The following is an 18,337-nucleotide window of genomic DNA, read 5'->3' on the forward strand; positions in this document are numbered from 1 at the left end:
AAAAAGACCTCTGGTCCTTAGGCTGACAATTGGTCCGGGGCTGAAGTGGTTAAGTAAGCACAGTGTTTTACCTTCTTTTTTTATATTTCATCAGACCACAGGACATGGTTCCAGTAATCCATGTCCTTAGTCTGCTGGTCTTCAGCAAATGGTTTGCAGGCTCTCTTGTGCATCATCTTTAGAAGAGGCTTCCTTCCGGGGTGACAACCATGCAGTCTAATTTGATGCAGTGTGCGGCATATGGTCTGAGCACTGACAGACTGACCCCACACCCCTTCAACCTCTGCAGCAGTGCTGGCAGCACTCATAGGTCTATTTCCCAAAAGACAACCTCTGGATATGAAGCCGAGCATGTGCACTCAAATTCTTTGGATGACCATGGTGAGACCTGTTCTGAGTGGAACCTGTCCTGTTAAACCACTGTATGGTCTTGGCTACCTTGCTGCAGCTCAGTTTCAGGGTCTTGGCAATCTTCTTATAGCCTAGGCCATCTTTATGTAGAGCAACAATTCTTTTTTTCACATCTTCAGAGAGTTCCTTGCCGTGTGGTACCATGTTGAACTTCCAGTGACCAGTATGAGAGAGTGAGACCAATAATACCAAATTTAACACACCTGCTTCCCATTCACACCTGAGACCTTGTAACAAAAGCCCCATACACAATATCAGATTTTCTGCTGATTTCCGTCTTCAGATTTACCAAAACCATGTAGTGCAAGGGCCTGCCTGATTGCATACAAATTGAAACTCCTAATGTTTGACCTGATATTATATGGTTTTGGTAAACTTGAAGGAAAAAAAAAATCAGTAAAAAATCTGATAGTGTGTATGGGGCTTAATGAGTCACAAAACACTGGGGAGGGAAAATGGCTAATTTGGGCCCAATGTGAACATTTTCACTTAGGGATGTACTCACTTTTGTTGCTAGTGGTTTAGACAATAATGGCTGTGTGTTGAGTTATTTTGAGGGGACAACAAATTTACACTGTTATACAAGCTGTACACTCACTACTTTACATTGTAATAAAGTGTAATTTCTTCAGTGTTGCCACATGAAAAGATTTACAGAAATGTGAAGGGTGTACCTTTTTCACTCTTTGTTATATTGCAGCCATTTGCTAAAATCATTTAAGTTCATTTTTTTCCCTCATTAATGTACACACAGCACACCATATTGACAGAAAAACACAGAATTTTTGGCATTTTTGCAGATTTATTAAAAAATAAAAAGTGAAATATCACATGGTCCACCCAGATGCCTGGACCAACTGAGCGACATCAGCCAACAGTGGGCTTTAGCCACCTGTAGGCTAAAAACAGGTCACAGGGGTGCAAAATGAACTGCACTCCTTTGATTCAGTAGGGCCAAAAGAGCTTTGGAACAGGTGCATCCGAGCTACTACATACTGTGTAATGACCGGGGAGTCTCAAGAACACAGCACTCAGAAGTAATGGGAAGTCTCTGCAAACCTCTATGTACGATCCATGCTGAAAAGGGAGAAAGGCTGGTGCCATGGAAGTCAGTTAAAACATTGGCAGTTTTGGCCATCAGGCCTTAATCGTGGCTCAAAAAAGCATTGGCCCTGATATTCAATGGCAGAATTAAAACACAAAGTTTCAAGTCATGGTACTACATGGTTCTGTCTCTTGTACAAAAAATTGATAAAAATTTAAATCTCACCACATTTCAGATGTTGTTTTTCACTGGATAGAGACATATGTACTTTGTTAAGAGATCACCATCTGTTCCAGCTATATATATATAGTAAAGTATAGCATCTGTGGATCAATGTGTTCTTTCAGTTTCACCACGACTAATCTTTTTTCCTCTGTTAGGTTTACGGAATGCTCCGCGCTGCTGGGAGTCCATACAACCGCTCCTATGTGCCGTGTACATGCCAAAGTGTGAAGGGGGCAAAGTAGAACTTCCAAGTCAAAGTCTCTGTCAGGCTACGCGTGGGCCCTGCGCCATTGTAGAGCGCGAGAGGGGCTGGCCAGACTTTCTAAAGTGCACCACAGATCGGTTCCCAGATGGCTGTCAGGTAAATTACCAGTCATAATTATGTTCGGAAATATCTTTCAAGATGTTGAGAAGAATCGCTTGTAAAAATTGTATTCCATTTTTTTAAGCCATTTAAATTATTAAAATATAATTTGTTTGTGGAGTGATTGTCAAAAATAGGATTTTTTTGAACTTGTCCCTGTAAAATATTTAGTCTGTTCAGATGCTCTTGTGGTGTTTAGGAGAAAAAAAGATGAAGGGGTTCTAAAATAGTATGCCCTAAGACACCTATTGTTTATACAGAATGGCTGGCTGTGTGTGATATACTACACTACAGTATACATGCAGCTACAAGGTGAAAGACATGATGATGATCTTTGTTACCAGAATACAGGAGTGCTCCTTGCTATTAGTATATTTTTTGCATAAGGTAACTCTGCTAAGAACTGGCTATAACAACACTTTTATTCCTTGTTTACATGGATGGCCGAGCTGAAAGTTGGCAATGTTAGTACACATTGCCGTGATTGAGGCATGTAGTGGTAAAAATTATACTTCACGTCCCACTTGGCAGGCAGAACCACCACTAAATGTGACCCATACATGTAATGTACAGGTAATACAGACAGTGAGAAGGCTACATAGCGTCTCTGAGCTGCCTGTCAAATGCATTTTAAAAGTGATCCATCACGAACCATCTTTCAGAGGGGAGATAAACATAGCTAACTGAGCCAACAGAGCAACTGTTAAGCCTAGTACACACAATGAGATTATCGGATGAATGATCGTCCATTTTATTTTTGATGCCAACTTCCATATCGAAAACAAATGGTTTACTAAACCATAAAAATTCTCATATGACAGAATAAAAATTCAGAAGTGATGTTATGTGTTTTAGTGTATTCATATTGTATTTTCAAATGAAAACTGTATTGATTAAACGGAAATCGTACGAGAAAGATTTTCATGTTTGTCCCTTTGGAAAATTTTGGATGACAGCTGTGTACTAACGATCAGAGTAACGTATGATCACTTGGAAAGCAGTATTTTTTGTATGATATTCTGACCGTGCATATGGGGCTTTAGAGCATGCCTTGATAGCATGTCTGCACAAATTGTTTTGTGTTTCATTGTGGTAGTAATAGGATGGAAATATGCTGGCTGAGCATTCATTGCTGTCTTATGCATTTTCTTTACTTTATGCATACAAATAGTTGTGAACTCAACCTGAAACTCAGCCTCTGGACTAAATTCCCATACTAACAGTTGCTCTTTTGCTTTTATAACACCTTTTTTGAGTCACTGACCCTTTTAGGAATCTGATGAAAGATATGGACCCCCTCCCCATAAATATTCACATAAACAAAACTTTGCATGCAATAAATATATGTACTTTTTAAAATAGAAAATTGATTGCCTCATACATATAAGGCATTCACAAAGTTTGAATAAAGTAAAAAATCTTAGCAAAAAAACTCACTCCTTTTTATGCAAAAAGTAATGGCCACACATAAGATGGCAGTTGTTCAGAAAATGTTGATACAAATTTAAATAGTAAACATGGCCCAACGAGTCAAGAGACGCTTAGCAGTAGGCGCTATAAGCAGTGGCAGAGTGCGTTTTCTTTTATTTCTCAATCAATGTGAAACCATTGATTGGGACAAGGGGAGGGGCTGTATAGTGAATGAAAATGTTATTTTTTATCTGACCTTCATGGACCCCGGAAACCCATCCATTGATCACTTAGGGGTCCATGGGCCCCAGGTTAAGAACGCGTGCTATAGAAACTTATACTTCCGGAACCCACAGATTGTGTTACTCAATAGGCAGTGCAGACTTGCTATGCTTCTTAAACTTAGGCTAGCCATACACTTTTTATCCCTATCAATAGATTTCTTGATCCATGCTAAGCAGCGTAGAGCGAGGAATCTCCCCTGTCCCCCTCCTCCATGGGTGCCGGTGTCCTGTCAAATACTGTCCCCCGTTGGATAGTTTCCACTGTGTACTGCGCATGCACAGTACACATGACAAGCAGATTCCGAAGATGAACGGCGCCTGCGCCGTGAGTCCAGGTTTAAGCCCCACCATCCAAGTGGACATAGAGTTAGAATAAAAAGAGCCGAGCGAAGCGAGGCCGTGCCCGGAGCATGGCGAGCGAAGCGAGTCCGCGAGAGGCTCTCTAACTATGTGCAGCCCTATGTCCACTTGGATGGTGGGGCTTGCACCTGGACTCACGGCGCAGGCGCTGTTAATCTTCAGAGATTTTCCGAATCTCTTTGTGCTCAGTACTGCGTAAGCGCTGCCCCTTGCGCAGTACGGGGCGGACACTATCTGATAGGCGGACATTTGTGGACAGAACACCGGCTGTCTGAATACTCAAGTGACTGCATCTGATTGGATGCAGTCACTGTTTAACAGATTTCCAACCAGCTTCTTCAACATTTTAATCAAAGTTTCTTAAGCTGGGTGATGCTGTCGGAGCCAGCAGTAATCAAACAAAATGCAAGATGTGTATGGCTAGCATTAGATTTTTCATTATGTAGCAATATGTCAGTCTCTAAAAATGAAACCAATCTGGAGAAATAAGAACACTGCAAATTTACAAAAGAAAGTCACATGCTTCATTTAACTCTTTAGGATACAAGCTTTAAAGAAAAAATACCTAATGGACTGCTCTGTAATAATGCCATACTTTTATCACCAGTAATGCCATCAGCCTCTGGTGGCTTCTTTTGGGCAGATGACTATCTTATGATTTTTCTTGTACAGTGGGAGCAGATGGTCCTGCCATAATGACTAATGGCTCTCTAATCATAGCAGAATAGGTTCCCAAAACCTTTAGTATGGTCAGCATAATGAACAGCTAATCTAAGACCCATCAAAATGCAGCAGGCAATACAAACCTTTGGTTTATTTGCATAATGAGCAGAGGTCCTGTAAAGACTAGCAAGGAATTGCTAACAAGTTCAGGAAGTTTCTAGGATGTCTTTCCTGCTTTTCCTATAAAAGCTTTTTGTTTACAGAGCTCAGTAGCTCAGGCTGACCTTTAAACACAAGGTGAATTAATTATCCTTCTGCCTCTCTGTCCTCTACTTAAGGCCATAGGGGTTTTCTCAGGTAATGAATTGTTGTACTTTTTACAGAATGAGGTGCAAAACATCAAGTTTAACAGCTCTGGGCAATGTGAGGCTCCCTTGGTCCGCACAGATAATCCTAAGAGCTGGTACGAGGATGTGGAAGGCTGTGGCATTCAGTGTGAGAATCCGCTATTTACCAAGAAAGAGCACCGAGAAATGCATGTCTACATTGCCATATTCAGTTCAGTCACCATATTTTGTACATTTTTCACACTGGTAAGTTATTCTTACAGATATTTACAATTTAAAGAATAAATCAGCTACTTTATGAATAAATGGAGCCGTTTTCTACAGCTCGATTCATCTTTGCTTATTAAATGAACCACGGTCATGTGAAGGATGTGCAGATCAACAAGCACTAAATTTGGTCTATGAATAGATGGGATCCATTGTCCATTACATTGTCCATTACACAAGTAATGACTTGAAGTATTCTCCTTCCAAATTGTGTTTCTATGAACAGATGTGCATTCAAACATCAGAATTTTCCTAATATGCTCTAATGTTGCTTTAGACCATCTCGATCTTTTTACCCCAGAGGAACTCCTAAAAAAATCAGTGCATTGGGGGTCAGAGAGGAAAATGCCCTTACATTGGTGATCACTGGGAAGAATGCAACCCTTACAATGTTAGAGTGCTACCCTTACAGACAGCCAAATAGATCATTAGTGTTATGATGCTTGCTTGGCAAGTAGTATTGGCTCTGGAACTCTACAGGCCCCTGTAAATGGATGGTCAATCAGCCACAATCTAAGGAACCCCTAATAATCTCTGGAGGTACCCTAGGGTTCTGCGGCATCCTGATTGATAAAGTTGCCCTAGACAAACAATGTCTATTGCTGTGAAATGCTTACTCATTATATAAAATTACACAGTGTATATATGTGTATATATATATATATATAAACACACTTTATGTACTTAGTTTAGAGATAATTACTGACCATTGTTCCCGTGGTGTAATACACACTTCCAATGCCAAATTGCATTAATCAGGAGATATCAGAAGTGGGTTAGTGCAGTTTAGCTATGGGTAGTGTATTCTGCACTTGCAGTTATAGTAATTAATTATCACTAAATTGACCAAAAAAGAAACATTCAGACTAGCACATCAGGAAATGCCTCCTGTCCTGATCCTCAGTCTGCAGGTGCCTTAACTCATATTGACCTGTTATGTTTACGGTTCCTGTTTGTGACTATGTATTTCTCTCTTCCATTTTTTCCAGGCCACATTTCTCTCAGATTGGAAAAACTCTAACCGCTACCCTGCAGTGATTCTTTTTTATGTCAATGCCTGCTTTTTCATGGGAAGCATCGGATGGCTTGCTCAGTTTATGGATGGTGCCCGTAACGAAATTGTTTGCCGGGGAGATGGTACCATGAGACTTGGAGAGCCCACGTAAGTCCAGTTAATTTTTAAAAATATTCTTATCTACTACAACAGCCCACTGACAGAATAGTGCTTGGCTATGCCAGAGGATCAGCTACGAACTGCCTTAGGTGTAAATTAGCTTTTATTACATCAAATTATTTGAATTGAATCTGGGGGCATTGGCCTCAATCCAGAACTGTAGCATAGTTTGGACATAACAAAAAATCCATTATTGGATGGCCTGACATTTTCCTGTATATTTTGAGTCCCATGCCAGTAAGTGCTACTGCTTGTGAATAGGGTAATTCAGATAACATTCGAGTTACCTTACATAGCCAAATGTTTACAAGCAGCTCTCTCAGTTCAACCATCACTTGCAATGGTTGGCCAGGGGAAGGGTCAAAGGTCAAGGTCTTCCCTAGAGCAGTAATAGGCACAAAAATCTATTCATAAGCAGATACAAATCTTTTCTATTGAAGAAGCACTCATATCTGCCTGTTAGTTTCAAGCCTTAATTGCAATGTAATAAAATACACATTAAAGCATCCTATTGCAAGTTTTTTTTTTGTTTTTTTTTATTTAAAGACGTGACACAGATATAAACAAAAAGACAACTTTGCATTGCTTAAAGATTGCTACGAATGCATCAAATACATCAATCATACATAGCAATTGCTTGTGAGTCAAGCTCGCTCCTTTAGCTGAAGTCTAATACAGGGTAAACAAAAACTTCTGTGCCCATCACTTTTGTCTTTTAATTGAAAAAGTGAAATGGAAAAAGGGAGGGAAAGACAAAAAAAAGAGAAGGCAGAAGAAGGGGAGAGCCGAGAGAGAAGAGGAGAAAAAAAAGGGGGGAGGGGCTATTACACTCAGGAAGCCAAGGTTGATAACACTGAACAGATGATGGGGATCCTAGACGAAGGATCCTAATGTGTATTGGTGGAATTTTTCAGAGAAGCGAAACGGATTCCAATTAAACCATCTGGATTTATGTTTCTCTAATTTATCTCGCAAAGCAGAGGTCAGATCTTCCATTTGCTCAATGTCCTTCACTCTTGAGAACCATTGGGCCATCGTTGGTGCAGATTGTTGTTTCTAAAGGGGTGGAATGCAGGCTTGTGCCGCATTAAGGAGATGTTTGAGAAGGGAATTATGATAATGTTTCCTCGATAAGGGGGTAAGGTTAAGGAGGACTGCCACTGGGTTATCATGTAGGGATATATCTGTGAGTTTCTGTATGAGATTAAGCACCAGCTGCCCAAAAGTTTGGAGCACCGGGCAATCCCAAAAAATGTGTAAGACTAAGTGGGTGCCTGAGTGTAGGCCACAATGCCAACAACTATCAGTTTGTAGTAGAAATATCTTAGCCAGCACAGAAGGGGTTCTGTACCAGCACATCACTATTTTATATGTGGTCTCTTGATATTTGCTACAATTTCTGTGCGAAAAAGAGTTTGCGTTCTGTGAAGGTGACTTGTAAATTTTGTTAAGAATGGAGGGTCTCCAGTGGCGTGAATGTCTAGCAGGGACTTGTAGGAGGTTGACAAGGACCTCCGGGTCAATCCCTCTCCCAAGCAAAGTTCCTCAAAAGAGTGGAGCTTTCTGACAATGTGGGTTGGTTTGGGCAACAAGCCAAGAAAATGAAATCATTGATTGACCCTCCAGCAGGCTAAAGAGAGTGGAGCCCGGCCTGAGAGCAAGTCTCCGTAGTTAGCCAACCGGAGGAATGCAAGAACAAGGAGGCCCTCATGAATCCCTGAGGAGTCTGTGAGAAAAGGATGGGTCAGTCAGGCCAGGTATAAAGTCTGGTTGGCCAACGAGTGGCGTCATTGGGGATGGAAAATTACTTAGTGATGCTAGACGGAAAAAAAACTTTTAATTTCCATGAGAGTTGGTCCAATCAGTGGGTGAGTAGTCAAGTGAGTGGCAGGAGTTTTCCCTGCCCAAGGTAGACCCGCTAGTGGCGCCTGGGCAGCCTCCTGTTCCAGCGACACCCATAGTTTTTAATCCCCATGACGACATCAGTCCACGACCCTGGTCATATGTGCCACAGAAGGGTATAGGGCTGGATCTGGAAATCCGAAACTGCCCTTAGTCTTTGGCCATAGTAGTAGCTCTCTGCAGAGAGTTGTGGTTACCACGCCAGATGAATCTGATAAATATTGAGCGCACGGTGTGAAAGAACGTCTGAGGTATCTTGACGGGCAATGCCTGCATTAAGTACAGCAGTCTGGGCATTGCATTCATTTTAAGTATATTGCAATGGCCAAACCAAGAAAGGGCCAGGGAGTCCCACTTTTTGAGATCAGCCGTGAGCGTGGATAAGAGGGTTTGATAGTTGAGTGTGATAATGTCGTTCAAGTTTGCAGGAATTTTTGTTCCCAGGTATTGAACTGAGCGAGCAGCCCATTTGAACGGGAAGAAGGGGCGTAGGTTAGGAGATGCTCAGGGCCTCAGATTTTTGTAGATTAACCTTAAAATTAGACAGGGTGCCATAACGCTTCAGCTCCTGTAACAGGGAGGGTAAAGAGGTAAGCGGTTTAGCAATGTAAAAGGTCATCTGCATAGGCTGCAACTTTGTGTTGACATTGGCCTCACTGGATGCCTCTAATGGACTGATTCTCTCTGACATGGTGCAAGAAAGTTCATTTTAAATCAAGATAAAGTGCAGAAAAAATTGACTTTGTAGGCACCAATTATAAAAAATTACATAATCGTTTATTAAACACATAATGATACACATAATCACATTTTAAAAAACTTTTTTTGCAATAAAAAAAATGCAAAACTGACATCTCTCTAAGACAAAAAATGCATGACATTATACATCATTGTAATCCTGCAAACCTGATGTAGTATGCAAGAAAAATTGAAAAAATAACAAATTAATTCAGTATATCTAAAAATCAGAAAAAAGACAGAAAAAAATCACTGAGTATGGGGATAGTGTTCAGAGTCTCATGCAATAGTAAGAGAGTTACTCTCATAAAAAAAGATGTACAAACCTTTAACAGCTGAATATTGAGATAGCGCTGATAGGAAGGTCAGGAAACAGACCCTCACCAGGGAAAGGATGTCATAGTATAGGGCCAGAGAACACCACCCTATATACACACCCCAGACAGGTGTGCGCCATCAGCGCTAATGGTATCCATCCAATAAAGGGTTAAGTATCAGCAAAGCAAGCATGCATAGAAACAGAGACGATATCCCCATAGTCCAAAAGTAAACAGTCAGCCTACCTTGAAAATAATGATGGAGTATGTCTTAATAGGACCCAGGTCCTGATATAATATTAGACACAGTGTTAAACTGAGAGAGTGTAACCAATCAGCAACAAAGCCTAAAGTAAGGAATATAAAGATGTCAGGAATGACTGTCAGTTTAACAACTAAAAAATAAACTAAAGTCAGTTTTGCATTTTTTTTTTTTCAAAAAAGTTTTTAAATGTGATTGTTTGTACCATTATGTGTTTAATAAACTATTATGTAATTTTTTATAATTGGTGTCTACAAAGTCAATTTTTTCTGCACTTTATCTTGATTTAACCACTTTCAGACCGGACCATTTTGCTGTTCAATGACCAGAGGTCTTTTTACAATTTGGCACTGCGCTGCTTTAACTGGTAATTGCGCGTGGTCTGGTCATGCAATACTGGTCATGCAATGTTGTACCCAAACAAAATTTGCGTCCTTTTCTTCCCACAAATAGAGCTTTCTTTTGATGGTATTTGATTGCCTCTGCGATTTTTATTTTTTGCGATATAAACGTAAAAAGACCGCAAATTTTGAAAAAAAATGATATTTTCTACTTTTTGTTATTAGAAAAATCCAATAAACTCAATTTTAGTCATACATTTAGGCCAAAATGTATTCAGCCACATGTCTTTGGTAAAAAAAAAAGTAAATAACTGTATATTTATTGGTTTGCGCAAAAGTTGTCACATCTACAAACTAAGGTACGTTTTCTGGAATTTACGCAGCTTTTAGTTTACGACTGCCTATCTCATTTCTTGAGGTGCTAAAATGGCAGGGCAGTACAAAACCCCCCCAAATGACCCCATTTTGGAAAGTAGACCCCCTAAGGAAATTGATAAGTGGCATGTTGAGCCCATTGAATATTTTTTATTTTTTTGCCTCAAGCAATTGAATAATGACAAAAAAATTTTTTTTTTTTTTTTTTTAACACAAAGTTGTCACTAAATGATATATTGCTCACACATGCTATGGGCATATGTGAAATGACACCCCAAAATAAATTCTGCTGCTTCTCCTGAGTATGGGGATACCACATATGTGGGACTTTTTGGGAGCCTAGCCGCGTACGGGGCCCCGAAAGCCAAGAACCGCCTTCAGGTTTTCTAAGGGCGTAAATATTTGACTTTACTCCTCACTACCTATTACAGTTTTGAAGGCCATAAAATGCCAAGATGGCACAAAACCCCCACAAATGACCCCATTTTAGAAAGTAGACACCCCAAGCTATTTGCTGAGAGGCATGTTCAGTCCATGGAATATTTTATATTTTGCCACAAGTTGCGGGAAAATTACAAACTTTTTATTTTTATTTTATTTTTTCACAAAGTTGTCACTAAATGATATATTGCTCATGCATGCCATGGGCATATGTGAAATGACACCCCAAAATAAATTCTGCTGCTTCTCCTGAGTACGGGGATACCACATATGTGGGACTTTTTGGGAGCCTAGCCGCGTACGGGGCCCCGAAAACCAAGCACCGCCTTCAGGCTTTCTAAGGGCCATAAAATGCCAATGTTTTGAAGGCCATAAAATGCCAAGATGGCACAAACCCCCCCCCAAATGACCCCATTTTGGAAAGTAGACACGCCTAAATTTAGGGGTACACTAGTGAGACTAGGTAATAAATGGTGGGTGCCCTGAAACTATAAAAAAATAACTAACCAACCAGCGTCACCTGTAACAGTTATATGGTGATCACTGGTGAAAGGGTTAACTAGGGGGCAATCAGGGGGCTTTATGCGGTAGTATATGGGGGTCCCTGGCGCTATAAAAAGCTGCGGCGAACCTAAATACCTACCTGCCTAACTAGCGTCACCTGTGACACTAATACAGCGATCAGAAAAACGATCGCTTATTAGGCTGGGTTCACACTGGAGCGATGCGGGAACGCCACGAATCCGCGGCGGGTTCCCGCATCGCATGCCTCCCGGCGGCAGTTCACACTGCCCTATGCGAACTGCTGGGAGTGTCAGTGAAATGTTAATGACACCCCCAGATCAGTTCGCATATCGCAGTGCGATCTGCAAACTCGGATCGCATGGTGTGAACACCCATGCGATCCGATTCTGCTGCGGACCAAAAAAAGGGTCCCGTGCGAATGTGCGGCGCGAATTCAGCCATACTATCTGTATGGCTGAACTCGAATCGCACAGAGATCGGATGTGATTTGCACTGCAGTGCGGTGCGAATCACATCCGTTCTCATAAACCGCTGCAATGTGAACCCAGCCTTAGTGACACTGGCGACGGGGGGTGATCACGGGGTTAAACCTTTATTAGGGGGGTTAGGGGGGTACCCTAGAGCTAAAGGGGGCTAACCCTAACTGCCCTAACAGTTATTACAGTCACAAATGACACCAATGCAAAAAAAAAATGCTATTGGTGTCACTGTGACTGGGGGGGCAGGGGTGATTGGGGGGGTGAAGGGGGGGTGTGAGTGTGCCTGGCATGTTCTACTGTGAAGTGTCGTGTTGGTGCAACTCACCGATCCTCTCTCCTCGGTGCCGGAACGAAAAATACCGACACGGAGGAGAGATTACATCACTTCCTCTCCTGTGTTTACATTACAGGAGAGGAAGTGATGTCACGCCTCACGTCCATTCGTCAGGAGCGATCGAGAGGGGGTGGCCATGAATGAATGGCCGCCCCCTCATCCCGGATCGCTTCTGAACGAAAACCGACCGCCGCTGGCACCGGGGGGGGGGGGGGGCCCGATCGGGCCCCCCACCCGCGGGAAGGCAGGGACGTACATGTACGCCCATATGCCTGCCCGTGCCATTCTGTCGGTCGGCAAGTGGTTAAAATTGACTTATAGGATGTGGCCCTGCTCTGGCACTAGGACCCCCACAGTGCCATCCTGAGATGGAGCCTTGGTAAATTTTTTGATACATGGTGCAAGAAAGGTTCCAGAGAGAAGATGAATAGCATAGGAGACAGGGGGCAGCCCTGTCTGGTGCCATTCCAAATGGAGAAAGGGCTGGAGTCGTAGCCATTTACCCAAACTGTCACAGTGGGATTATTATAGATGGTCAATCTCCATGACAGGATGGGGTCTGGCATACACACAAATGTAAGTGTCTCCTGTAGGAAATACCAGTCCAACCTGTGAAAAGGCTTCTCGGCAAGTTTTTTTTTTTTTTTTTTTTTTTATGTCCCCTTACCTGTAGAGGAAGCCAGTAAATACCTTTTCTGGTGACCATAAGGGCGAACTCCTCTCTGATCATTACAACTGGTGAAGCGGTTTTAAAACTAATTTTCAGGGTCCCTTTGAACGTCATATGGGGCAGCACAGTGGCTAAGTAGTTAGCACTCCCGCTTAGCAGCACTAGGCATGTCAGTTCGCATCCCAACCACGGCACTACCTGCCTGAAGTTTGCATGGTCTGTGTTTGGTTTCCTCCCACATTCCAAAGACACATTGGTAGTTAAATTGCCCCTAGTATGTGTATTGATGTGATTTGGAGACCTTAAGCCGCGTACACACGGGCGGACTGTCTGTCCAACTTAGTCCGTCGAAACACATTTCAGCGGACAGTCCGCTCGTGTGTGGGCTTCAGCGGACTTTTTCAGCGTGCAGTCTGGCGGACTAAGTATTTCGGAATTTCCGTAATATTGTCCGTCAGACTTTGGTTTCAGCGGACAATCCGCTCGTGAGTAGGCTAGTTGGGCGGACTAAGTATGGCGCATGCTCAGAAAGGATTTACACGGCCGAAGGTTGCATTGCTGTGTATTGGATGTCCTATTTCTAGTCCCGTCGTACGTGCTGTACACGTCATCGCGCAAGCTTTCAACGGACTGTTTGTGCATCGTGTGTGGTCAAGTCCGTTCATTCGAAAGTAGGACGGACTGTCCGTCGGATTGTCTGACAGACTAAGTTGGCCATACAGTCCGCCCGTGTGTACGCGGCTTTAGATTGTAAGCCCTTTGGGTTCAGGGACTAATGTGAATGTACAATATATATGTGTAAAGCACTGTGTAAATGGACGGTGCTATATAAGCACTTGTAATTAATAAATATGGCAGTAAATGTTGATATTTTTCTGTTCTTTTGCTTTTTCAGATCAAATGAAACTCTCTCATGTGTTATTATATTTATCATTGTTTACTACTCCATGATGTCAGGAGTGATCTGGTTTGTTATGCTGACATATGCTTGGCATACCTCCTTTAAAGCCCTGGGTACCACTCACCAACCCCTTTCCGGCAAGACTTCGTACTTCCACCTGGTCACGTGGTCTATTCCATTTGTCCTCACGGTGGCCATCCTTGCAGTGGCTCAGGTAACATGACTTAGTATACATTCACACTATTGTGTTGATTTACTAAAACTGGAGAGTGCAAACTCTGGTGCAGCTGTGCATGGTAGCCAATCAGCTTCTAAGTTCAGCTTGTTCAATTAAGCTTTGAAGTAGTAGGTATCTTAAATCGCTCTGTCACATTATGTGGCATTAGTATTACAGAACACATAAAAGTTTACCTTCAGATCATCAGGAAAAAAAGTGGTACTCTTCTGCACAGAATGAAAAAAAAAAGTGCATTATTCTTGTCCCCGTTCACACCTGTGCGAATTGTTGTGCAACAATGTGCTGCAATGGGAATCACATTATTGCCTAAGAGCCCTTTCGCACCTATGCAATGCACTTCAATGCAAGTTGGGAAAAAGGTGCAGACATGTCTTATGGTGTGTCAGAGCATGCTTTTAGTCCCATAGATTTTAATAGAAGGACGTGAAACACGCATGTACATGTGTTTTAATGCATTTTTTTGTGCGTTTTGTTTATGCATAATCTCCTTAAAGAGTCTGCATAGAAAGATGGAGAAAGTAGGCCACACCATGCTTGATACTGAATAACTAATTTTTCTGGTAAGGTCAAGAATATTGTTGTATGATCCCAGCAACAATTACAAGGATTGTTGCAAGCATAAGAGAGCCTAGAGGACATTGCCCATGTTTATGCAGAATGGGATACAGACTTCTCTCCTCCTCTTTCTGTGCATAGTGGAGATGACTGCTCAGATAGCACAAGTACATAACACAACACAGGACACACAGGAACCAGATACAAGAAAGATGGAACCTAATTAATCAAAAATGAGCATCAATACGCTACAAAATCTTGCTAAAGAAATGAAAATACAGAAGCACAGGTGTGAATGGAGGATAAAACCACGTTTTTCAGCAACTTGCATTATAAAAATTATGGTTTTAAAATAGCATGTATAAAGTTCCCTACTGTTTGTCAATCACAGCCAGTGAGCCAATGAGGAGAGAGGGGAGCCGCGGCTCTATGTCTTCTGGATGCATAGAGCAGCGGCTCGGGATCCAGCATGCAGCAGTGCTCCCAGGGCAAGCAGCTTTCTCTGGGGGCACTGCTCGAGGGGCAGTAGCCAGGAGCACCAGCAAGGGACCCTAAAAATGGAGGATCAGGGCTGCTGTGTGCAAAGCCACGGTACAGAGCAGGTAAGTATGACATGTTTGTTAATTTGAAAAATAAAAATAAAAAATGAAGCTTTAGTATTACTTTAACATCTTGCTGCTGAAGATAGGAGTTTAGTTCAGAGATCAAGGGGAGGATTACAAATATAACAAAGATGCTTACAACATGTTATATTAATTCCCTCTAATTTGATTTATATAAGTTGCTAAAAACCTACAGTTTAAAGTTGGAGTGGAACTTCACCCATAACAGCTAGATGACACTTAACTCTGCTACCAAAATTAGTGTGTGCTGTAAATTGCCTCCAGCATTGCTCCTGTTTCTTCTTGCCAAAAGCTTTTTTTTTTTAGTAGGTGCCCAGAGCCGTGGGAACCCCCACCCCTCCTTGGTCTCAACTATTTTTTCACATCCTGTAAACAAAACATGTGCAATATAAGCATTGATTGTATGTCTTGGCTCAGCTAGAAGAGAAGGCTAACAGAAGCTTTGCATTGCTGAAGTTTACAGGGTTCTGCTGCTAAGGGAGAAAGGAGAGAATATCAGAGAGATAAAATAAGACACTATCCTTGTAAGTTTACATTTTTTTTGTGTCTCCCTGGCAGCAGAGTTTGTCCTGTCACCTTCCCTTCTTTTCCTTTCTCTCTCCCTAAATTCCTCAGTCTGTGTTTTTCCTGTTTCACCCCCTCCCCTCTGCAGCAGTAACTTTTGAGGCTCTCGGCAGATCTGCCTCTAGGGACTCACTGATTACAGGGCATCTGAGGCTGTACAGAGACAGGGTGAGACAGTGTATTACTGAATTTTAAACCGCATAGGCACTTATTTATAATGTTTTACATAGCTAGACCTGCAAAAAGTTTTTAGAACTGTATAGGTGTAGTGTGTTTATGCAAAACGCACCAAAAAAAGGCATAGGTTTTAACCAGGCCTAAGAAGCAATACCGCGTGAAATGCATGTACTGATATACTTTATACATTGCAACTATTTAAATAATCAAACGTAAATATATTTTTGTCATGTGCACTAGTCTATTAGATAGTAAGGCGTTAACCCCTACAACAAATCATGATATTTTTTATGATAATATTTATCATATTTATTATAGAAATGCAAAAACACAAGCTATAGTAGCATGACAGAATAGCCCTTCATTCATAAAAGTACTCTGATTGGAAGATTAATGTGTTGCTTGTTGTGTTCCAACAGGTTGATGGAGACTCTGTGAGTGGGATCTGCTTTGTGGGATACAAGAACTACCGCTACAGAGCCGGCTTTGTCTTGGCTCCAATTGGAATTGTACTAATTGTTGGAGGTTATTTTTTAATCAGAGGTGAGATTATTAAATGTAGGAATTGGTGTCATGTTTAATGATCGGGAAAAAGATTAAAGCTGTCAGACTTAAAATCATATAATACCGTATATACTCGAGTATAAGCCGAGATTTTCAGCCTCTTTTTTGAGGCTGAAAGTGCCCCCCTCGGCTTATACTCGAGTCATCAGCGTGTCGAGCAGACAGACGGCGGCCATTCTACTATTCAAAAGCCGCGCCTCCGTCTGTGATAGGCGGAACACTCAATTTCCCAGCAGTCAGTGGTCCGTCTATCACGGACATCCACTCATCCTCATACTATGGACGAGGATGAGAGGATGTCCGTGATAGGCGGAACACAGACTGCTGGGAAATTGAGTGTTCCGCCTATCACAGACGGAGGCGCAGCTTTTGAACAGTGGAATGGCCGCCGAGGCGCCGACGAAGAGCGGCGATCCTGGCATGGCAGAAGGACGGAGGCTCGGCTCGGGACGGAGGCTCGGGACACAGGTAGGCTGGACACACAAGGCTGCACGGACACACACACAGGGATGGATGGACACACACACAGGCATGGATGGACACACACACAGGGATGGATGGACACACACACAGGCATGGATGGACACACACACAGGGATGGATGGACACACACACAGGGATGGATGGACACACACACAGGGATGGATGGACACACACACAGGGATGGATGGACACACACACAGGGATGGATGGACACACACACAGGGATGGACGGACACACAGGGATGGACGGACACACAGGGATGGACAGGCATGTCTCACCCTCGGCTTATACACGAGTCAATAAGTTTCCCAGTTTTTTTGGGGTAAATTGGGGGCCTCGGCTTATATTCGGGTCGGCCTATACTCGAGTATATACGGTAGCCATTTTGTCATGCACAGTTAGGCAGCTGGACCCGCTATTGTAAGTTTATCCAAGTCCAAGAACAAAAATTAATATATTGCAGCTTACTTTATTTTCTCTTGCTAATCATGTGGATAACACACTTCCTGTCCCTGGGTGAGTACCTCCCCATTGTATCTATTGAGAGAGCCAAGGTTGTCACCCAAGCTGGATTTCAACATGTCTTTCTTTCTCCGTCTTCATTACATTGGGAATAGGGAGGTTAGTAGTCTATAGAAGAAAGATAAAATTGTTTTTTTTCTCAACTTACTAAAAATGTCCTTAGCCTGAAAAATTAAATTTAGTGCAGCCACCACGTTCAACTCTTTGCCAACCGCTCTATAGCTGAATGATGACTACAGCATGGCAGGCCAGTTCTGGGAGGGCGGCATATGACGTCCTCCCGAGATCAAGCTCCGCTGCAGTGCCCAGGCAGCATTCTCTACGATCACTGACACAGCTGATCTCAGTACGAGATAAAGAGTCAATTAGTGGCTCTTTACCACGTGATCAGCTGTGTCCAATCGCAGCTGACCAGGATGTAAACACAAGCCAGTTATCTGCATTCCTATCCTCATGCTGATGACCGTGTGTCAGTGTCCCAACAGATCCCACCAGTACTGCCAATCAGTGCCGCCTATCAGTGCCTCCTCATCAGTGCAGCCTCATCAGCGAACATCTGTGAAAGAGAAAAATTACCTGTTTGCAAAAAATTTTAACAAACTATGAAAAGGGTTTTTTTTCAGTCTTTTTTAGTTTATTTAGCAAAAAATAAAAAACCCATTGGTGATTAAATACCACCAAAAGAAAGCCCAATTTGTGTAAAAAAAAAAAAAAAAAAAATTATAAAAATTTTATATGGGTATAGGGTTGCATGACTGCGCAATTGTCATTCAAA

The 18,337-nt window shown here is 42.2% G+C and overlaps 1 protein-coding gene across 1 annotated transcript in view; it reads left to right on the forward strand.

Moving 5' to 3' along the window:
• SMO (smoothened, frizzled class receptor) overlaps nucleotides 1–18,337 on the forward strand; it is a 71,425-nt gene that overhangs the window by 22,986 nt on the left and 30,102 nt on the right. The window contains exons 2-6 of the mRNA XM_077472754.1: nucleotides 1,837–2,042; nucleotides 5,146–5,355; nucleotides 6,366–6,538; nucleotides 13,830–14,049; nucleotides 16,412–16,535. Of these exons, the coding sequence (XP_077328880.1) occupies nucleotides 1,837–2,042; nucleotides 5,146–5,355; nucleotides 6,366–6,538; nucleotides 13,830–14,049; nucleotides 16,412–16,535 (933 nt within the window). The remainder of the gene's footprint in view (nucleotides 1–1,836; nucleotides 2,043–5,145; nucleotides 5,356–6,365; nucleotides 6,539–13,829; nucleotides 14,050–16,411; nucleotides 16,536–18,337) is intronic.

This window comes from Lithobates pipiens, unplaced genomic scaffold, assembly GCF_037356315.1.
Source record: "Lithobates pipiens isolate NorthernLeopardFrog02 unplaced genomic scaffold, aLitPip1_a1.2 Scaffold_8, whole genome shotgun sequence".
Lineage (NCBI taxonomy): Eukaryota > Metazoa > Chordata > Amphibia > Anura > Ranidae > Lithobates > Lithobates pipiens.